At 35.2% G+C, this 24,298-nt stretch overlaps 1 protein-coding gene across 6 annotated transcripts in view; it reads left to right on the forward strand.

Annotated features, from left to right (window-relative positions):
- The window catches only part of LOC129755218 (Kv channel-interacting protein 4), a 181,809-nt gene that overhangs the window by 126,018 nt on the left and 31,493 nt on the right, over window positions 1–24,298 (forward strand). For 4 of the 6 annotated variants that reach the window (XM_055751603.1, XM_055751604.1, XM_055751605.1 and 1 more), the window contains exon 3: window positions 11,733–11,930. In XM_055751603.1, coding sequence (XP_055607578.1) covers window positions 11,733–11,930 — 198 coding nt within the window. The remainder of the gene's footprint in view (window positions 1–11,732; window positions 11,931–24,298) is intronic. The other 2 variants (XM_055751601.1, XM_055751602.1) reach the window with 1 other exon arrangement.

A 24,298-nucleotide genomic window follows, 5' to 3' on the forward strand; every position in this document is an offset into this window, starting at 1 on the left:
AAAATTGGGGATTAAACAGAGTCGTAAAAATCTTTATTTTATTCTATAAACTTGATGTAAACTTCAAAACTAGTAAAATTAAATGTTGTATCCAGTCAATAACTCCGAAAATGTTGTGGGTCCAATGTCGTCATTCCATTGGTGTTGAATTTAAATTTAAAGCATCAAAATTCAGGGTCATATTTGTCCTAAATTGCTGCTCAATTGTTCGGATTCATACATCTTTGGATTGATTTGGGCAAAGCTGTTTGAAAAAAAAAAATTGTTAAGAGAATTTACGAAAATTGTCAAATACGTGCACGTACTAAATACATATGTACACATGAACCTGCACATGGAAATTCGGGTTCAAAGGATTGTCCCACATTTTTCTCTGTCATCGCTCAGATGTTTTTAACATAAAACGAAGCAATAAAAAATGGCGTGAAATATATTCTGCAACAAATTGTCGCTATTTGGAATCCGCCGTTTTCGTCATTCATACGACTGAACGTGTGTTATAGCTCATTGCGAGCAGAGATGGGGCACTTGTTTCGTTGCCATCATCACACAGCGACACACTACCGGCACATCCTGCTTATTGCATTTCAATCATAACTAAGGCAATCATAATCTGTTAGGAAAATGTTGAAAAAGTTTATAAAAATACTTGACGCATAAATTTGGTTTTTCTTCTAAATTCACCTTATTTCATGTAAAAAAAATACTCTAATAGAATAAAATCAACTGACGGTTCGAAAAATAAAAACGAGAAAAAATACTTTATAAACTGATACATCTGCGCTCTGTGATTCGTATCCACTTGCTTGCGACACTTGAGAGCAGAATCCAATTTAACGAAGGCTGAAGTGCAAACACTTTGGAGCTCAACAGCTGGCCTTATCAGTTGGGCTGTCAATATGACAAGGTACATAGTTGAACAACTGGGTTCAATGTATTTAGTATTAATTTTTTTCTACTGCCGAGTCAAATTGCTTGATTTGATCTAAAACAGTAGGGGAGAATGAGGATACTTGATCCCTGGGGATACTTGATTCCTTAGCTATATCTCGAAACTGGAATGTCTTACAAAGATCAAATGTTCTAGAAAAATGTGCCAAAATGAGCAAAATAACAATGCTTGTAGTTTAAAAAAATTTAACAAAATAATTGTTTGAGTAATTGAACTTTGTTTGAAAAATTTCACAAAATGTAACTTGAAGATCTTTTTTCATCACTTTAAAATGTTCCTTACATGGGAAAATTATGAAAAAAATATTTGTTGCAATGTACAATCATTCGAGCGTAAAATGAACTTAATAATGCCATATTTTTAAAGCAATGGAAAACTTTCAACTTTTTCAGAAAAAGTTTTCTAAAATGTTGATTATGGGTACAATTGATCCCCTAGAGTTGGGTACAATTGATCCCCCTTCCAAACGGCATATTCTTCTTCTGAATTGATCGTTATGATTGGTGATTGCGAAATTACTAATATTTATCCAAAATATAATATTTATCAAACAATTGTCTGAAGGAAAGAGCAAAAATAATTCATTTTCTCTTAATTATTAAAAATAGCGCCTTAAAGTATGCAATTTTATTAGCGTTGAGACAAAGTTATAGAATTTTCTTCTTATGTCTGCTATAAGTTGTGAAATGAGAACCAATATGACCAAAATAGTCAATTAACATTCTATCTTGGAGTTTTGTTTGATTTTTATACAAGGATTAGGGCTTCCTGAATAAAAGATCAAGTCTCCTTCAATATGGGATCAAGTCTCCCCTAACTTCAGAAAAATCGCAATTTTTTTACTCCCACGAAAATGCTTCTAGTGCATCAACGGGTTCAAGTATCGTTCTAATTTTTGGAGCATAGAAACTTGAAGTTACAAGCTGTTAGAAAATGTCAAAGACGGCGAGTTGCTAAATTTTTCCAAAAAGATATCGTGAAAATAAGAAAAGGGGATCAAGTATCCTCACTCTCCCCTACTTTAAAATATGTATTTAAAAACCTATTCTGAAGGAAGACACTTAACTGCTTAAATCTGATATTTCCTTCACTATATCGTGCTTAGACACTGAAGAAGTCGTTCTTTTTTACTGGGAATCAGGGTTCGATTTGCAGATACAGAATTGAACTGTTGAAGCAAAATTTGAGGAAATGAAAATTAAGGTAGAGAATGTAAATTTGATGTAGGTGCTCCGTACCTTCTGTCCGTGTTATTAATTTAAAAAAATGATATCTGTTGATGTTTGTTGAGTCAAGTATCTAGGAAATTTATGATTATAGCTTTGGTCAATGTACAAAGAAATGAAAGAAACACGTTCACTTCAGAACTTCCACTAATTAAGAGTTATTTGTTGAAACAAATTAAGTCAACATTTTTCAAGAAAGCATTTGGTTCATATGATTTCCACTGATTTTTAGGAAATATCTTATGCATATTTTGAACCTGTACTTTCACTTTTTCAATTTTATTCCAGAAACTAAGGTGTGATCAGATGTCTTAAAATGACAGAATTCGTTTCAGGTATTCGAAAAACATTGAATTAAAAAAAATACAGAGTAACTATTCTTGAGACTAAACTTAAATGATAGGTTTTCCTGTGTTAAATTATAAACATATTTGTGAAGCTTTAAAAATATATTTTTCAAGATTAAGGAAGGCTTTTTTCTTTATTGATGGGCTTTCGCCCTTAATAAACAAATCCACGAATCCATACTTCAACTTAAGCTGAAAAGTTGTTAGAGCAAGTTCACTCGTGTTGGGAAAAAGTGGTAGAAATTTTGACTCTTTTAGCACATTTTGAAAACTTTTCCATGCACAAACATTTTCAAGATCTGAAGCCTTCAAGTTTTTTTACAATACGTGCTTCATTTTCGCATGCTGTGATGTAAAAATAGCAATATTTCTATCAGATACGGCTGAAATAGAAACAGTGCTGTAAAAGAATACAACAAGCAAAGATCTTGAAAACATTTTTACATGGTAGAATGTTCAAAATGTGCTACAAGTGTCTGAATTTCTACCACTTTTTCCCAACACGAGTGAACTTGCTCCAACAACTTTTCCGCTAAAGTTGTAGTATTTGTTTTTAGCTTCCCTCGAAGAACAGGTGGCTTAACTTGTCTTGGTTTTGAGGTCTCTTGTAATTTCTGAGAGTTTCGCAATTGATCCACCTTTATTGATCCGGCTACAATCAAATTGTGTAGTTTTTTTCTACTGTGATGGTTTCTTAAGCCCACTGGGGTTCTTCCTTCACCACATCCGTTTTTTTTAAGTGAAATGGACATTCAATCCTTTATCCTTTATTTTCTGAACCTGTACGACATTTTCGAATATCGTAAAAGCATTTTTTCGAATTTAGTTATAAAATATGCGTAAAATATGACTTGTTACAACTAGTTATAAATATTTTTTTATGGTATGTTCAACAAAAACTAAAAATTTTTAAGTTATTAGGAATTTTACGAAAAGCATTTTTTTTAACTTGAGACAAATGTAAGTAAAAAATATTTTTCCATCCGTATAAGCGCTTATTACATTAAAATACTTTGGTGAACATTGTTAGATTTTTTGCAGAATTTTAAAATAAGAAGCTTTATTACAAAACTAACATTTAAAAAAAATCATACATTTCTGTGGAATTTCTGAAGCTTGCTTCATTTAGAATCGAAACAAAATTTTGCTCATATTATGGCGCTCCTGGTGGACGGATTTTGAAGTTCTTGGTGCCCGCGTGTCGAGAAATTTGTTAGCTTCACATATGTATGCTTCTTTGACATTCCGAAAATCGACTGTATTTTGTAAACAATCAACATGGAAGCCGAAAGAAGGGAAAAAAGTGTGCACAGTGACTTGGTAAATTCATTGTGGTCTGCATCTAGGCTAGCTAAACAGCTGAAATTGCCCAGAAGTAGGGCTAAGTGGGGTAATTATGAACAAGGGGTAGTTCCGAACAAATACCATAAGCGCCGTTTGGGTCATAGTAGGGTCTTAAAACTGATCAAATGTGATAGTCTGTCATTCTGTTACAGTTATTAACAAAATTTCTCAGCTTTGGTTTATGATTTATATTTACTTTTGACCTTCAAAATCATGATAATCATCCAAAACTTAAAAATAAGCCTAAAACATTACTTTATATTTTTTAAGAACTGTGGATCTGTGCTTATTTGAAAAGATGCCTTTCAGCTATGTAAAACTGAAAATAACCAATAACTTCTCAACAGCAAATTTAAAAAACCCAAATTCTCACTACAATGCACTGTTTAGATGTGGTTTCAATCTAGGAATAAAGCCAATATCAAAAGTCATCACATAACAAGAATCGTTACAGTGTTCATATGCTATGCCTATGCTCACAAGCTGCAACATGAAAATTGGAAAAAAATCTTAAAATGAAGAAAGGAACCCGTTATTTATTTTTAGTTACTTTCCAGAATTTCAAAATTGAAGAGCTGCTTGTTTGAGCTGATAGTATGAAAAATGAGTAATTTTGTTCATAATTATCCCACTTATTTAGTCCTACTGTATCGCGCGTTATCAAAAGGTTTAACACTAAACGTACCGGAGGCGGTCAAATGACGGTTTTCAAACTTTGAAGGATGATTACGCCTTATATAATTTTTTTTTCACCAATTTAACGACAGGACTATTTTTATTTTCAAAATGCAAGTATTTTTGCGTTTTTAAATTTTTTCTAAGTGTTGTGGTTTTCGAATAACGCATGTGGTATACCTTTTCATACCGCGAGCGGTCAAATGACGGTTTACACTGTTTTCGCTAAAACTTTCTTGTTTCTCAACCGATTTCTTTAAAATTTATAGTTTTGAAAAGCCTATAACGTGACTCAAATATGTTTCTCAGACAGTTTTCAGCTACAATCAATAATTTCAAAGTTATTTTAAGTCCAAAAAAATTTTTATGAAAAAACATGCTTCAGGAAAATTGCTATAAATCAGTTATTTAATGCTCGAAAAAAATTTCACTTAGTGCCTGAGAAAGCTGAAGTTAGAAGCTATATGCTGCACATACGAAAATTTTTATCAAATTTTTTTTAAGATCATGCCCACAAAAAATGTAAAAAAGTTGTGTAAAACCCGTACTTTTCAATCAATCAACCGCCACAGCTGTTCCTGTTACAGTAGAGAAAATTTAAAAAGTGAATTGTGGGAGGGACATTTTATCCTTAGGATAATTTTATATTACTTTGAATTTTCTTATTTTGTACGACTTTTTTCGTCTTACTCCCGCGTATGTCCATCACCGTACAATTCTTTATCTGAATCTTCGTCAGATTTACATCACTTTCATCGTATGATCCTTGTCAGGATTCGTCATAATTTTAAACAGTCTGTTTGATGTATTGTATTGCCATTTTCTTAAAAGTGTTTATGTTCACACTATTTTTTATGCTTGTCGGTAGGTTGTTGAACATTTGCAATCCGTTGTAGAAAAGAGAGCGTTTGCTCATCTCTTTTTTAATATTCGGCAGTCTGAAGTCTTGTGCTCTTCTTGTGTTGTATCTGTGAATGTCGGTTCCGTACTGCAGGCCATCCATTAAATAATATGGTAACATTCCATTTTTCATCTTATATATAAATATTAAACTGTTATATGCAATTCTTTGTTTCACTGATAACCATTGAAGAATATCGAGCATTAAAACACTGGGAGTGTATCGATTACATCGAATCACTACTCGCATAATTTTATTTTGTATTCTTTGTAGTCGATTTGTTTGTGTGTCAGATGCGTGAAGCAATATTGTAGCGCAATAATCAAAATGTGGCATGATCACAGATTTAACATAAATAACTTTTGACCAGAAAGTCATATAACGGCTAATTCGGCAAAGTATGCCATATTTTTTGGCGATTTTCTTGATTGTATAGTCAATATGTGCTATGAAATGCAGCTTCTCGTCAACTTGTATTCCCAAGTATTTGACCTGGCGCACTCTTTCGATGGCACAACCATCAATCAGCAATTCGGGGCAGACTCTTATTTTTCGATTACCAATAACCATCCAGTTCATTTTATTAAGATTCAGACACAATTTTTTATGTTTTAAAAACTCAGAAATATTTTTCAAATCAGCATTTGCTTCTTGGATAACTAGTTCTAAGTCATCACCGCTCCAGTAGGAGACTGAATCATCTGCAAACAGTTTGAGACGACCATAACGTAGACAGTTTTTCATGTCGTTGATGTACAATATGAATAACAAGGGACCCAGGACACTTCCTTGGGGGACACCTAGATTATTTTCTCTATATCGGGAATACGATGTTCCATATTTTGTTCTTTGCATTCTACTATTTAAGTAGTCTTTAAACCAATTTAATACCGTTCCGTTGATACCTATTCTTTCCAATACGTTTACCAACTTTGACCGATCAATCGTTTCAAAAGCTCTCTTGAAATCCAGAAACACAGCAACTGTGTAACTACCGTTTTCAATATTGATCTTCCAATTTCTGAGTATCAAGTTCACTGCAGACTCCGTTGAGTGCTGTTTTCTGAATCCAGATTGCCCGTTGATCAATATTCCTTCTGATTCAATAAAACGTAGAAACTGTTTTTTAACTGCTAACTCTAGCACCTTTTCTTGTAATTCCAACATGTTTATCGGACGATATAATTTAGCCTCTCGTGCATTTTTCTCTTTTTCAATCGGAACAACAGTCGAATGCTTCCATGTAGAAGGTATTATTCCTAATCTTAGACTCGTATTTATAATTTGTGTCAATTGATCACCTAGTACCGGTAGAGAGTCCTTAAAGACTTTTAAAGAGACGTTGTCGATACCAGCCGTGGATTTCATATTTTTCAAGATTTCGTCAAATTCTTGACAACTTATTGTTTCAAATGAACTGAAACTTCCACCATTGCAGCCAATATAATCCACGAACACGTTAGAACTTGCCGGAATGCTGTCATGGATTTCCATGACACTGTCAATGAAGAAGTCATTAAACTTCTCTGCAATTTCAGTTTCATCTGTGATTTCAATCCCGTCAAAAGAGACTGAATCTACTTTTGCAGCATTTGGACTCACTAATCGTTTAATAGTTTTCCATAGCAGTTTTCCATTATTTTTATTTCTTTCCAGCTCATCTTGAATTGATCGATTTTTAGCCAGCTTTATTTCACGCGAATATTCATTTCTTACCAATTTGTATTTTAGCCAACTTCTTTCGCATTTCGTTCTTAGAAACTTTCTATAAAGATTGTCTCTTCGATTTTTCATTTGCTTAAGGCTACTGGAGTACCATTTAGTACCCGAACCTGTACCATTTAGTACCGGCTTAACCTTTTTTTGAACCACAAGTGCATTTACACTATCCTTCAATAATAAGTCGAAGCGTCTTACTAACTCATTTAAGTCTGCGCATCTCAAGGTTGATAACCCTGCCTCCAGAAGCTGACGAAATACGTTGTTATTATATCTACTCCAATCCTTCACTATGCAATCGTTTTCGGAAACCCATTCGTTATCTCCAAAACCAGCATAAATATTTATTGTCTCATGATCTGATATGCGACAATCTGGAATGGTAACTGCTTCAGCTCTGTCCACATTAGTGAAAACAAGATCAATTCTAGTACTGCTGGTTACTGTTATTCGAGTGTCATCTGTAACAATTTGTCGAAACCCGTATGCCTCCATAACACGTTTCAAGTCTCTGCATTCTGCTTCTTTATTAAAGTTAATATTGAAATCGCCACAAAAAATGTTGTCTATTTCATCGACTACAATATGACTCATCCAAAGATTTTCAAGAGTATCCGAAAAACGAGCGTCATTTGCGCTTGGCGAATGGTAAATTCCACCAACGATGAAACTTTTCTTTCGATTCCTTAATTTTAAGGCCAACATCCAGTTCATATCAAGATAGGCATTCAATAAAACATCTATCTTAAATACATTTTGCACAAACATAGTAACACCACCAGTGTGTTTCGAATGCGAAAAACAATTTGTCATTGTATAACCTTCAATATCGAGTGTGTTTACTTTCAGAAATATATTTATTATATTTTTGTCAAGCATCGCACCGCCAATGTAGTTACGTCACTATAACCGTTATAAAATTTTCTTTCTTTTGCATATAATTTTTTTGTCTAAACCTTACGATAACGTACTCAAAATCCAGTGCAAAGCTGAATTTAGGTGTAGGAATTGTATCAAAAATCCGAATTGATGAAATGTTCGAAAAACAGCTACCTTTGAAAATTCGTCATAAATTATGTATTTCGTATTTCACAAAATCTAAAGATGCCAAAATGTGACAAATTACGTCAACTTTCCAGTTCATTTTTTGAAATTTTTCTACTGTAACAGGAACAGCTTTGGCGGTCGATTGATTGGAAAGTACGGGTTTTACACAACTTTTTTACATTTTTTGTGGGCATGATCTTAAAAAAAATTTGATAAAAATTTTCGTATGTGCAGCATATAGCTTCTAACTTCAGCTTTCTCAGGCACTAAGTGAAATTTTTTTCGAGCACTAAATAACACTGATTTATAGCAATTTTCCTGAAGCATGTTTTTTCATAAAAATTTTTTTGGACTTAAAATAACTTTGAAATTATTGATTGTAGCTGAAAACTGTCTGAGAAACATATTTGAGTCACGTTATAGGCTTTTCAAAACTATAAATTTTAAAGAAATCGGTTGAGAAACAAGAAAGTTTTAGCGAAAACAGTGTAAACCGTCATTTGACCGCTCGCGGGAATAGGTATATACAAAGTGTCGGTATGTTTAGTGTTAAGGAAACAAGTTTCAAGCCAATCGTCGGAGTAGAACTGTCGACCGAAAACTACGTGGTAAAATTTTAAGACGATTAAGAGGAATTAAAATCTGTCAGACTGTGATTTGGCCAGAAAATTCGGTGCTACCCATAGTACCGTGAGGAGAATTCGACTCCTGGAAGGAATCAAGTCTTATCGAGCTAGCAAACAGCCCAATCGAACCATGAAACAGAATAGTGTGACCAAAATCCGTGCTCGGAAGCTATACGACCAGGTGCTGACCGAGTTTGACGGGTGTCTTCTGATGGGTGATGAAACATATGTCAAGGCTGACTACGGATAAATCCTAGGTCGAAAATTTTACTTGGCAACGGCTCGGGGGGATGTTCCAGCCAAATTTAAATTTGTTTTTGAAGACAAATTTGCATGAAAATTTATGATTTGGCAGGGCATTTGCAGCTGTGGCAAAAAAAACGAAAGTTTTAGTTACAAATAAGACAATGACGTCGGAACTATACAAAGAAGAGTGTCTCAAAAACGATTATTTACATCTTTCTTGAATTACACTTGTAAAAAAAAATTGATCATTATAGCTTAAATCTCCCTTGCTTAATTCAAAAGCACATTTTAGCTGAACTCTATACATAAGGGTGGCAACCAACATGGCGGTGTCGAATTTCATAAGCTAACCATAAACATTTTTTAACTTGGCCCAAAGAAACTGACTTGTGCAAAGTTTCAGCTCAATCGCACTTAATTTAGGGGTGCCTTAAAGTTTCAATTTTATTACCCTAAAAAATCATCAAAAGGGGGACATAGGGAATCAGGAAAAACAAAATTTTAATTTTGATGTCTAAAACGTCGACATTTTTTGTTAATTTTATAAAAATTTTGAACAAAAATCGACTTATCGTCCGTTTTTTTTTCGAAAACTGCTAGATTTCTACGGATTGTTTAAGAATTGGCATAAGAAACACATCACAAATTCAGCAATTGTAAATTTATTTTTTTTGTGTTTATTATATCAATTTTTTTCCGTCTTATAAATATATTTTTTTTCAATTTTGTCATTATTATAATAAATTTTTTTAAGATTTTTGTTATTAATGTTGTTTTAATACTTTTTATAATTTTGTTAGTTTGATCATTTTTATCATTTGAGTAATTTTTATCAAAAATGTCATTCTATTTTTTAAAATCATTTTCGTCAAGTTTGGCAATTGTCAGTTATGGCATTTTCTATAATTTTTGTTATTTGTAATTTTTTAATTTGTATTATGTCATTGAAATTGTTTTTTCCTATTCTTTAAAAAAAAGTATAGTTTTGGGAACATCCGAGCGGAAAATTAATGGATCACCCCAGTGCCAAATAATGACTTAGATGCTTTATAAACATTCAATTGGGTTACATGAGGTTTTGCGCTATTTGTGATTTATTCTTCATGCCAATTCTTATAGTGTTTTCGTTTATTAGCAGTGGCAACCTAGTTACCACGAGTTTTGCCCTAACTGATGTCATTGTGGTCGTTTATTAATTCTGAAGTCCACCAGTTTTGCCCGAGATTTGAACCTCAAGCAGGCGGTTGCAACACGTAGAAGTTGTCAGTGTTGGGGGTAAGCATAAGGGTGAGTATAGCAACCATGTATTTGCATCGTCTTGGGTGACGATTTTGTTTGTTTATTCAGGAAAAGTTTTGGCCCGCGCCAGTGGAGAAAACGGAAACGGCAATAAAAAAAATCCATAGAAATCCACCGGTTTTTCAAAAAAGGGGAGTCCTTAATGTAAATTTTTGCAAAAAATTGTATTCGATATAACACCAGATCTATAAGTTTAAACATTTCTAAGTCATTTGGCATCAAAATTAAAATTTCGAATTTCCCGATTCCCTTTGGTTCTCCTCTGGTGGATTTTAAAGTGTAAAATAATCTTAACATAGAGTTCTTTGCGGCACCCTTAAATCAAGTCTGAGTTCAAAAAGTCTGTATTGATATTGTATGAGTTATTTATGCTGAAAAATTTAATGGCAATGGCAAAATACATCATTAACGCATTTTGCTGAAGGGATTTGATCAGTTGCTTTGTAAGCCAATGCCAGCGAGCTCGAGCCCCTATAAATCGAATACAGTTGGACAAGATAAGTTTATCAATAATTATAGCCAACTGCAACGTTGATATAAAGTCGCGAATGCCATAAAGATGGATTTTGCAATTAGTCGTACCAAGTGCGAGTAGATATGATTAATGATACCAATAACATGTTATTAAATTAAATTGAAAAAAAAATCTTATGCTTTCAAGTACACCGCAAGTCTCGACAGCTTAATCCGCTAACCTCACACCACACAGAATAAAACTTTTCGCTCGCACAAAATATCAATCTGTGCTCCATTCAATTTATCCATTGTTTGGAATATTTCTCGGGAACTTTTTGCTCACCATTAGTCAATTATATTCTTAGAAGTTGTTGCGTGCAGGCAGGATCAGACCGCCTCGGCGACGAGAAAGTATGATTAGAGGAAATGATAATGATGGCGGCGGTTTCTTCTTACCCTCTTTTACCATTTCCCGTCTGAAACGGGCCGTCCGTTAGTGTTGGCGGGTCACGATCCGAGGAAATGGGTCGGTTTATATTTTTACCGTAAGCTTGACGATGGCAATCAACCTATTTTCCTCATACAAAAAGAAATTATTCCTTTTGACGTGTTTGGGCATTTTCTACAGGTGCGGTAGAAAGACTTAAGTATTTCCGTATTCAAACCATTCGGCGGGGATGTGATTTGTTAGTCGAGTCCATTAGCGTTGAACAAAATGGTTAATTCCTTTGACAAAGCATAAGTTTGCTTTTTACCTTTTTTGTTGACAGTTGTAGCTATTTTTTTAAAGTCAATCAATAGTCATTTCATCATCCAAATTTCTGCTTCGCCGAAACAACCCCTCAACCATCCTCGGATTGTATTAATGTGGTTCCATATTATTTACGTCTACATATCTAGATTGCGAGCTCGAAGAGATCGTATCCCCACCAAAGTACCGTCCGGAATCGATAGCGGCCCTCTGTGCGGCAACCCGATTCACCGAGGCCGAAATCAAGCGCATCTACCGGGGCTTCAAGGCGGAATGTCCGGCGGGTATCATCCGAGAGGAAACGTTCAAGTTCATCTACTCCCAATTCTTTCCCCAGGGAGGTGAGTATCAGGAGGTGTGGTGGCGATGGTGCACCGTTGATAGGACCTGTCACCAACTATGTTTTAGACGATTATCCTTTTTCGGTATATTTTTTTTAATACAATTGTTCAGTGTTAAAGTGCAGGTATAAAATAGTAACTATTATCAAATATCAATATCCTTTAGTCTGGTTCTTCAAAATGAACAAAATTACACATATTCTTATTCGATTTACCGAATTAAATAGAGGACAGTGGAGTATTATGGGACATGGGGAAACGAGGGCCACACTTAAAATCTTGGATTTGTGTTGTTACATGACCCCTTGGATAAACCAGAAGCGCTTTTGTGGAACTAAAAAAAAAAGTGATATTTTGAAAGTTAAATTATTCTTGATCCTTTATTACAGGAGACTTAATCCTTTAATCAGGGTGCCCTACGGTTTGGGAAAAATCATGCAAAATCTAAAGATAAATTTTCCATTTACTTTTTTGGCCATATAAGTTTTCATAAAACAGTTCATAAGTGTCAGACAAAAAGAATTCTAAAAGTTTGTTTACTACCCTACAGTATTTGCAAACTTAAAGGCGCAATTTTCTAATTTTCAGATGAAAGCACTTTTTTGAGCCCTTTTTATCAGGAACTTATAGGATAAATATAAGTCATTGGAGAAAAATTAATAATGCCGTGCTAAGCAATGATCATCATCCATTCATAAGAAATATATATATATATATCTTTTTGGATTCGAGGGATCAAGTGAACCCATAACACACATTTTGGATAACTTTTTCTTAAAAAAACATTGAGCGTTTACTATTGCTTTGAAAATATGGCATCGAAAAGTTCATATTATACGCTAACGATTGACATATTGGAATCATTATTTTTACTGTATTTTTTCGTGCGGGAAATATTTTAAAAAGATAAAAAGAACTAAGTCACATTTTGTTAAATTTTTCGAAGAAAGTGCAATAAGGGGATTATTTTTTATTATCTAACTATTCACGCCGGGGGTCTTCAGACCTTCCCCAAAATTGAAAATTGGGTTCATTTTTGCGACTTAAAAACACGTGTGTTTTTTCCAGATTTTTAACATTTTTATTTTCCATGTTAGATTCCGTTAGATTTGTTTGTAAATAAAATAAAACGATATTTCAAAGCTACATAACTCTGTTATTTTTCAACGGTAATAATAACTCAGCACATCATAACGCATTGAAATTTTACCAGATTTTCAAAAAACATATTTAAAAAAAATAAGTATTGACCTTCAACATGAAAAACTGTAAATAAGCTTTAAATGATGTCTAAAAGTACCGTCGGCATTACCGAATATTCTGCAAATAATACCATTGTATAGCCTAATTTATGGTGCAACTTTCATCTGCAGACACCAAAGTGGGCCAATGTCTCCTTTAAGAGTTATGAAATAAATAATAATGAAAATCTCGTTTTTGACGTAGAATTACGTCTTACGGCAACACTATAGGGGGGGCAAATTGAAATTCGCGAACGGATCTCGCGTCACGAAAAACGCCTCTTTCAGAGACATCCTTTCCAGATAACATTTTGTATCGACTGTGTGTTGGTACACCAATACCAACGAAGTTCGTATTTGATTTGAGCTTGGAAATTTATAAATATAGCTGCGGAGCTGTAGTCGAGCTTCAGTCATTTTGAAAATTTCTGAGATGCTTGTCTTCCGTGTCTGCAGTCTCGGCTTCAGCTGCCGCTTCCCCAGTCAGCACCAATCAACCAAGAATGAGGCCGCAGCAAAACAACAATAGATGGTGGAAAAAAAGCTTCAGTTAGTTGATTGACGCAGTCTGAGGTCAAGCAACGAAAAAAGTGGCTGACATGGCTACAATAGCTGCAGATGTTTCTTCTGAGCCAGTTTGTCCACCCAACCATAATCTTTAACAGTTCTTCTCAAAACTTTAGTTTAACTGAAATTGAGAGTATTAAATTCAAAACAATCTCTTGGCATTCTGTGTGATATTTTTTTTGCACAGAACCTAGTCCACACTAGGCTATTTAAGTCAGTGAGGTTGGTCTTTTTTTTTTCAACAGATTAGCTCCTCAGATGTATCAGTCATGTTTTTCGTTTATGTTATGATTTTCATTTTTGTCTCTTATGTCATGGTAGTCAATTTTTACGATTCCCTGCACTTTGTACTTGTTCAGTAGATCAAAGCTCTTTATGGAACAATTAGTGGCCCTTAAAAGCACCCAGTATCAGAAAGCCGACATACCAAAACGCTGGATGTTTAAGAGCATTAATTCCTTAATCCGTAGTGGTAAAAAATCTGTAAACTCTGCTTCCTTACTGCTGATTTTCTTCACATCACGAACAAACGCCGTCGCTTACTGCGACCACACGATATGACGTTCCAGTACCAAATAAAGCACGCGCGAAGGAGCTGCTGGCTTTTTATAACCTTCCAGCTACTTCGCGCGAGCTTTATTTGGTACTGGAGCGTCAAATCGTGTGGTCGCAGTAAGCGACGGCGTTTGTTCGTGATGTGAAGAAAACCAGCAGCAGAGTTTAGGGGTGTTTACCACTACGGAAAGTTGAATTGATACTCTCAATTATCCAACGTTTTAACCTTTTGGCTTCCTGATATTAATGCCGTATTTGTTTTCATCTGGTGGCCAACCGGTTGTGCACCAACTGCTGTCATCTTCATGTAAAAAAAAAAACGCTTTGACAGCACTTGGTGCACAACCGGTGGACCACCAGGATGAAAACGAATATGGTATAAATGATACTAACTGTTTGTTCCTTAAAAGAGTCTTAATCAAATAAATAATTTCTTTGAATGTTAAAAAACAAGGGGTTATGCGAAAAACCTGTTATGCAGGATATTTTTTTTTTAATTCCTTGATTTTTCCCTGTACCGTGTAAACTTGGAACATTTCAGATTGTTCGATCGGATTTAAAAGGGGACAAAACAAAAAATCCACGACCGAACAAAATTTCAAATAAAAATGAAGAATATGATAGTGAACGGCCTCTTGGGACACCAAAAAAAAAAAATATTGAAGCTAGGTACTTTAAGGGTTTGAGCGATCAGCATAGAATTGAGCTGTCACAAAAATTTAGTAAAGTATTCGTAATTGGGTTTCGAAGGGGCAAAGGGACAAACGATTGCCTTGCTTTGCTGTCTTCAGAGATACAAATGGCGTACGCAAAACGTGAGCAAATGGCTTCAGTGTTTCTAGACATAAAGGGAGCTTTTGATGCAGTCTCAATAGAGGTTTTGTCAGACAAGTTGCACTCCCGGGGTCTGCCTCCTCTATTGAACAACATCTTATACAGCTTACTTTGTGAGAAACATTTGAGCTTTGCTCACGGAGATTTTGCAGTTAGAAGAACATCTTACATGGGCCTCCCACAGGGTTCATGTTTGAGTCCACTTTTGTACAACTTTTATGTGAGTGACATCGACAGCTGTCTCTCTGAAGGCTGCACTCTAAGACAACTTGCAGATGACGGAGTAGTGTCTGTCACAGGATCTACTGAGTCTCATCTGCACAGGCCTTTACAAGATACTTTAGACAGATTGTCTTCCTGGGCTTTGGGGCTTGGGATTGAGTTTTCCCCTCAGAAAACGGAAATGGTTGTTTTCTCTAAGAAACGTAGACCTGCTCAACCTAAGCTTCAACTCCTAGGCAGAACGATCACTCAATCGAGGAGTTTCAAGTATCTTGGGGTTTGGTTTGATTCCAAGTGTACCTGGAGAGCCCACATTGAGTATCTGAAAGGAAAATGCCAACAAAGAATCAATTTTCTCCGATCAATTACTGGCACCTGGTGGGGAGCCCATCCAGAAGATCTTATCAAATTGTATCGAACAACTATTCTATCCGTTATGGAATATGGTAGCTTCTGTTTCCAGTCAGCTGCCAAAACTCACCTCATCAAACTAGAGCGTATCCAATACCGTTATCTCCGTATCGCTTTGGGCTGTATGCCCTCAACACACAACATGAGTCTTGAAGTTTTGGCAGGAATACTCCCTTTGAAAGATCGATTCAATTTACTATCACTTCGGTTCCTCATCAGGTGTGAGGTCATGAACCCATTGGTGATTGTAAATTTCGAAAGGTTACTTGAGCAAAATGTTCAAACCAGATTTATGTCTATATACCATATCCTCATGTCAATGCAGGTAAACCCTTCTTCGTATTCTCCAACTCGTGTTTGTAGCCCAGACTACGATCATTCTTCTGTCCAGTTTGATTTGTCTATGCAGCAGGAAATTCGTGGAATCCCGGATCCGCATCGTCCTCTTCTGATTCCAAGAATTTTCGAAGCTAAATATAGACACGTCGATGCTGATAAAATGTACTTTACCGATGGATCACTTATAGAGGAAACAACAGGATTTGGAGTGTTCAACGAAATATCCAGCGCATCTCACAGTCTCCAGTCACCATGCTCTGTATATGTTGCAGAGTTAGCAGCTATTCACTGGGCTTTGAATAGTATCGCCACACGACCTATTGAACACTACTATATTATAACTGATAGTCTCAGCTCTGTTGAAGCAATCCGCTCTATAAAACCAGGAAAATTCACGCCGTACTTCCTCGAAATGATACGAGATATATTGACCACTTTATCAAGACGTTGCTTTTCTATCACCTTTATCTGGGTCCCCTCACATTGCTCAATAGCAGGCAATGAGAGGGCAGATTCCCTTGCAAAAGTGGGTGCGATGGAAGGCAACATTTACCAGCGTGAAATCGTATTCAACGAATTTTACTTCTTGGCTCGAAGAAACTCTCTTGTCAACTGGCAGCGTAGATGGGACGAGGATGAGTTGGGTCGGTGGTTCCACTCGATTATCCCAAAGGTAAGCCTTAAACCCTGGTTTAATAGATTGAACCTGACTCGGGATTTTATTCGTATATTTTCCCGTCTCATGTCCAATCATTATTCCATGAATGCGGTACTCTATCGTTTAAATATTGCTGGCAGCAATTTATGCGGATGTGGTCTAGGTTACCATGACATCGAGCATATTGTTTGGTCGTGTGAGGACCACCTATTCGCCAGAGCGAACTTTATAGATTCCCTTCGGGCCCGAGGAAAACCACCCGACGTTCCAGTGAGGGATGTATTAGGTATGATGGACTTGGACTATATGTTCGAGATATACCTTTTCCTAAAAGCTATCGATCTTCGACTATAATTCTCTTTATTTTCATATTTCCCTTTCTATCTTTCTTTTTCTTCAAAAAAAAAAAAAAAGTGAACTAGATCTAAGTACACAATTGTAATCAAACAAAACGAGTTTGGCTCCTTAAAGCCTAAAGGTATGAGCCGTTTCAAATAAATAATTTACAAAAAAAAAAAAAAAAGTATTCGTAATTCTACGATCACAGTTGTGTGATATACAACCTTTTCCAACTTTTTCATCGAAAACAAACAATGGTCGAACAACTGCACTCACATATGCAGGTAGCGCGCCCTCCTAACAACATGGGAACAAAAGTGCTCATCAAAGCAGGTAAAGAACTCTATTTTTTCGTGCTTTGTAGAATGTTTGTAGCAAAACTGACTTCAAGCACACTCATGTAACTTATCGATAGTTCTTTCTATACGCTCAGTGCTGCTCCCTTCTGAGGAGTGGGATCATAATCATAACCGGCAACTAAAATAGCTTGTACACCCTCCATGGTGGTCAATGGTTTGAGTATTCAACAACGTCAATGTCAAATAAATAACATACAAAATTATCAAACTAACCGTTGTTCGTATACGCACTGTTGGTATCAATTTTAACATGCTTGTTTTTATGAGCGAAACGATTTCCAATTGAGCATTCCTAGAGTTTGTTTTGATTAGGTCGTATGAGCCACATTGCATGTTCCAAGAAAATCGCTGTTGAAATTTTAAAACACATTTTTAATTCTAGTATTTTGAATAACACTAAGAGTTTTCTAGAAAATTGGTATGCGACGTGGAAACAAATTAAGAACATGCTAATGTTTTCGATATGGTCATTAGTTATGTTATATTCAATGAAAAGTTTCTTACGACATTTTGCATTTTGCACTTGGCGCTAACGTCGTTTTATAAAAGAACATTAATTTAACCTAACTTAACCATGCCTTAACTTGGTTGGATCTTTCTCAATATTTCTTTTTTCCATAATAATAACTGGAAAACTGATATCTATCTTCATAGTAAGCAGAAGTGTTACCTGGAAGTGCTCGTTCTGTTATGTCCGGAATCGGTGCTGCGATGGACTGTCCATCAGGAGTCTTTACAGTCGACTTAACATTACTGGCTGCTTGCTGTTTATGAGACGGTCGTTCAAAGAGAGCAGAAACTTATCCATGTAGCCGCTATTGTTATTTTGACTCTGTAAAAACACGAAACTGATATTTTGCGATTTTGCGCAGCACAATTAACCTTAATTGTACTCACCTAGTAACATATTGAAGCCCTCTATTGTACCAAGGTCGCTTAAATTATCGTTGATCCCGATTTCCGGTGGAATGGTTAACATTTAGTTCACTTTTTGAAGCACTTTACGGAAAAATGCAAAAGGTCGCTTAAACCGCAAAGCCGAACTGTTGTTTTACGACGTATTGCGTGCACGGCAATTGAGTGGGATGTAAATAGTCGTAAAAACCAAATTGTACTCGAAAATGAGAAAGTCATTACACGTCTTAATTTCAAATCATGTTATTACATTTATTTTTTGATGAAATGAACCCAAATTTTTACCTAACGTAGAATACATGTTTTTCAATCATTAGCAGTGAATAACTCAATTTTGTTCACGTTGGTTCATACGATCTAATCAGAACGAACTCTAGATTCAATAGATGATTTTCTTCTCCAACAGAGTCAAATAAGAAAAGCTGAGTTTCGGTTTTATTCAAATTCAAATCAAGTGTTTTCCGGATGGCAGAATAAGGTTAATAATTCGTCCAAAAGATCAACCACAATATATTTTCACCATTAAAGCGTTGTAGATGGCCCTGCAGTATTCACTTCCAACAGATATACTTTAAAGCTGATTTGTTTTTCCAAGACACATATTGGTTACCAGGGCTAGATGCATGAATCTTGTTGCCGGAACTCTTATGATGGCGTTGCGAACATCGACAGTCCGTTTAGAAGAATTAATGTTCGCGGCAAAGCCCACTTCATTATCTTGAAGTGACGGCATGACTTTGCTTCATGCTACAACCAATAATCTAAATATCATATTATTAATGTAATAAGAATGTTGCTTTTACAGCCTGGGCTGCTCATATTACTCAATATGCGCATTTAGGAACACTTCAATGGTCACGCACGCATTTGTTTCTTGTTCCGATCGCCCCGCTTAAGTGTAAGTACCAACGGCCGCTCACTGTTTGAACTTACTTTTTGGGACGTTTAAAAAGTTTTGCTGAAGAACTGGAATAAAAAAAAAACGAATTCGAAATAGAGCTGATTTATTAACAACAACAGACAAACGCTTAATAAAAAAGACTACTTCAAAATAAATTAAATTAGTAATTTTTATTATTTCCTGAGATTTAAAAACACCGAGTTTTTTTTCTCTCTGGAAATCGCTATTGCAATAGTGTACACTGCCCCAGTTTGGGATCAGCCCCTTAAAACATGAAAATTTTATCCTATTCCAAGTAACACAGATTAAGCAAACTAGCATTAGGATGGTTTTTATGAATTATTATGGTTTAATTATGGCATTTTTTTATGCAGCTTGTTTTATGACGGTTTAATTATGGTCATGCAAAATGCTTATATTCTTGAATCGACCACATGTTTACAGATAGTTTTGAAAACGCTAATAAAGCTTTAATTAAACATACTGTTTAAGTTATTTTCAAAGAATTGCTATGTTTAAACTATAATAAAACACAAACTTAGAAGTTTGCTCCAAGCTTTCTTTTGCATGTTCTATAATAGCACTCAGTGCTTAATTGTGATCCCCATAAAACCGATCAAGATGTCAAAACTGGACACGCTCAGGTTCGATAGCACTTATTTGAATTGGAATTCCTATTTTTACACATTTTTGACAAGTTATGTGTGTTGGTTTTGAGTTAAAATAAAAATATATATGCAGACCCCGTTCGATTTTGGCAACACGCCCGTACATTTTGTGTTGCCAAAATCGAATGTTGCCAAAATCGAACGGTTTTTTTTCTCAATTTTTTTTTTCAGTTATTTTTACAAAATAGCTATTATCCCAAGCAACCAAAAGTCTCGTTAAAAAGATCGAACACAGCTTAATCAGCATAATCAATGTGTTGAAGTTCCTTTTAATCAGCCAAAAATTTAAGTTCTTATTGAAACTTTGAAGTTCCATTACAGATTTGAACAGCCTTCTATTCAGCCCACAAGAAAACGTTTAATCAGCAAAAACAAAAAATAATTCTCCTCTCCTCTCTTATTTTGGTCATCACCAGCCCATGTGGTGCTGCCGGTTTCTCGGCATCCATCTTTATTCCTTCCATCACCTCCCTCATTTGATCTTACTTAATTGCTTTGTTTTTAACTTTGTTCGATACATGTTCATGTTCTGCTACACAATTATTTGATTCGCTTACTCAAGCAATCAAACAACCTAATGGAAAAAATTAGTCCTGGTACCAGATTTGAACCCCGTCCTCCGAGATGATAGCCGAACACGCTGCCACGACGCCACGCCTAGATGTTGCCTTGCCGGCAGCTAAAATTCGAAGTGGTTATAAGCTTCCTAGAATACCCGCAAGAGCAGCCAGCGGCCAGCGGCCAGCGGCCAGCAGCAAAGACGCATGTTGTTTATTACTAAGAAACATTACGAAACGGCGTATAAATCAATCATTCGTTAAAATAATATCGGTTTAAAAAAAAAAATGAAATTCCATGTTTATAACTGTTAAGCATAAAATTATACAAATTCTTGATTTTATCTTGATATTATATCAATGAATTGCTTCAACTGACTTTCAATGTGTGATGAATTCGTGGTAAGTAAATACAGTTGGACGAAATTTTATAAAGTCAAAGTATTTACTCTTTTAAAAAACAATCATTTGCGAGTTATCCTCAAGTTGTTCTGAGTTGAAGCTTCAAAAAAAATTATACATTTCAACAATTTCTAAGCTCCAAAAAATGATTTATTTATTATATGCCCTTTTTGTGATGTTCGTTCACATTTCATATTCATGAAATGGCGGACATGTCTCAAAAAAGGCTGTTTGAGGAACTTTGTGGAACTTCGAGTCCATAGAAGGCTATTTGAGATCCGATTTGTAACTTTTATTCTGAATGATGCGATTGACATGTCACAGAAAAGGCTATTTGAGGAACTTCTTGGAACTTGAAGTTCACAGAAGGCTATTTGAGACCTAATTTGTAACTTTTATACTGTGTGGGTGCGATTGGCACGTCACAAAAAAGGCTATTTGAGGAACTTTTTGGAACTTCAAGTCCATAGAAGGCTTTTTGAGGAACCTTTTGTAACTTTCATGCTCACATTCGAGAAAATTTGGTACCAATTCCCTTTGAAACCTTTATTCAGCGAAATTCGAACTTTGGAGTAACGAGTTTAAGTAGAAATGAGACTTTTGGTTGCTTGGGATTATTATCAAAAACGATATTTTTAGTCAATTTCCGACCATTTGAAGTCATTTCTAATTTTTTTCATCATGTTTTTGATGCATTTTGCACTTTTCTTATTTTGTTTAGAATGTTTGTTTCAAATTTTTCATCTTTTTGTCGTTTTTGAGAACTTTAAAATGTTTTTTTGAAAATTTTTGGTTTTATTGTTGCATTTTATCACCATTTCAGAACATAAAAACGTATTTACGGTGTTTGTTTAAATTAACTTGGTCCTGTTATAACGAAAACTAAAAGGTAATGTTGTTTCTAAAAACCGTTCGATTTTGGCACATGTGCCAAAATCGGATGTTGCCAAAATCGAATGTTGCCAAAATCGAATGTTGCCAAAATCGAATGTTGCCAAAAACGAACGGGGTCTGTATATAAATATAAAACCATTGAAAACTTCAAATTACCGGAAGTGGTATGAATATCTCTACAATATGAATATTGAGTGAAAGGGCCAAAATATTAGGATTTTTTTTTGGTCGACGCCATCATTAATCCAAGAAAGCGGCTTCCGCTTTGATTCCCAAAGCTGATATTTACTGAAAATATCATAAAACTTTCACAATATGGTTATTAGGTGAAAGTAATAAACGAGTAGAAGTCGAATTTCGCTGTCCGTCGCCATCTTAAATTCCAAGATGGTGACTATAACTCAACTTGAAAATACTTTAAATGATCGAAAATCACATAAAACCCTTACAATATGGGTATTAGTTTAAAGAGTCGCCATCTTGCATTTCAAGATGGCGTCAGATAGCGGAATTCGACTTCTACTCGTTTAGCCCTTTCACCCAATACTAATATTGTTAGGGTTTCATGCGATTATAAGTCATTTACAACATTTTAAAGTTCAGCGGAAGCCGCCATCTTGGATTTCAAGATGGCGTCAGACAACGAAATTTGACTTCAACTCATGATGTATTCCACGGGTCATTCACAACCAATCCCTTTTCATTCGAAAAGTCTATCCTCATTCACTGTACTAATATGATTAACAACTCAGAAATGAGGAACTCATCCTCAGCGTGTAATGGTTGGCTTGCGAGAGGAACGTCAAATTTTATCTTTTTATATGGCTCATAAAACCATTATAAACTAACTAGCCATTTATCTGACCATAAAAAGCTATTATGCATTGAATTGTTGGTTGCAAAATCGAAAGACGCAAAATGACGCCATGTTGATTAATTCACGATGCAAGTGTTTGAAAATATTGATTCAAGCATATTTTTCATAAATTCCATCATGATTAACCATCAGATTTGACGAGGCGCATTTATTTTAAGAAACTAAAATCTCGACTGACAGTAGAAAAGATGCTCATAATATGGTTAAAACATTGTTTTTTAGCTATTAATTTTACCAGATCATATCTCAACAAAGCAATCATCATTCATCAACCATTATGGTTGCTGGAAAAAATAAAAAAAAACTCCGAGAACTCACAGAATCGGAAAAAAAATTGCTAACATGTTTAATGGAAGCTTTTTAAAAGATTTTGTGACAAACATTGATGACCATCAATGATTGGTCATGACGACGTTTCTTGGGCCAAATAATCTGATTTTGGCTTTATTAGAGTCCAAGTGATGTTACAATGCGCTTTAACTTTTTATGAAGATTAATGCTATAGTCCTAACGAAATTTTGCTGACCATAACAAAGCTAAAATTGTTACTTGGGCTATGACATATTGCATTGCTTTTTTTCTTATTTGAAAGATCGTGAGTTGAACCTTTTTTGTATGTATTTGGAAAAATTTGTACCTATGTTTACTTTATTTGACTTAAACTAAGGATACCAGAATTTTTTAGCACATATCCGGGGCGGATAAATTCGGCTAATTTATCAAAAAACCTGGTAAAATCGCGACATTTGAATTCAAAATTGTCAACCAAAAATCCGGGCTATATCCGGACAAATTTGGTCAAAACCCAGGAATAACTCAAAAATTATGGAATTAACAATTTAGAAAATATTGTTTTTAATTCATGCTTCTTGTTTAATTTTTAAATATTTGAAAACATATTTATCAAAAATATATAGGTTTTTGATAGCATGATTATAATATCCTTGAATTCAAATTAATATTCTTCTGTTTTATATAAGAATACAGTGTCAATTTTACATTGGTTTTTAAAATTGTGTTAGTTTTAAATGATCAACTGAAGCTGTTGAAAGTAAACGTGAATCCGACATCTTTTCTCAAAATAAACTGATATTATGAAAACTGTCCACGTCCTAGTCGCGAATGCAACTGAAACGAACTGCTAGAAAAGCATTGAAACTGAAACGAATTGCACAAGGCCACGATTTTATTCCGGCTTGTGTGACACTGATAGTGCATGAAGGCGGAAAAGCGTATTCAAAAGAGCAATGACGACAGTGCAGAGTGCAGAGGAGGAAAAAAAGGAACCGAACCGAGAATTACAGAATCGCGCAAGGAACAAGTGGATGGTATTTCGGAAAATGGCTCCCTCGAGTCATACGAACGGTTTAATTTTTCATCTCCTCTGAGCGCTTTTTCATTCCATGGTTGGATGGTTTTCCAAGTTCATATTTCACTGTCGTGACTGATGATTGCAGCTAATGCAATAACCACCACCACAAATACCACTATTCCCATCCCATGTTCTGTGGAAGTGGGTATACATGTTTCGACAGTTGCCAATATGCTAGCCGGTGTCAATTCAATTCACAGATGCTGCAGGCTGCAGATAGAAGATTTCTCGTTAACATTTTGATGCTGACAGATAAA

Source organism: Uranotaenia lowii, chromosome 3 (genome assembly GCF_029784155.1).
Source record: "Uranotaenia lowii strain MFRU-FL chromosome 3, ASM2978415v1, whole genome shotgun sequence".
Classification (NCBI taxonomy): Eukaryota; Metazoa; Arthropoda; class Insecta; order Diptera; family Culicidae; genus Uranotaenia; species Uranotaenia lowii.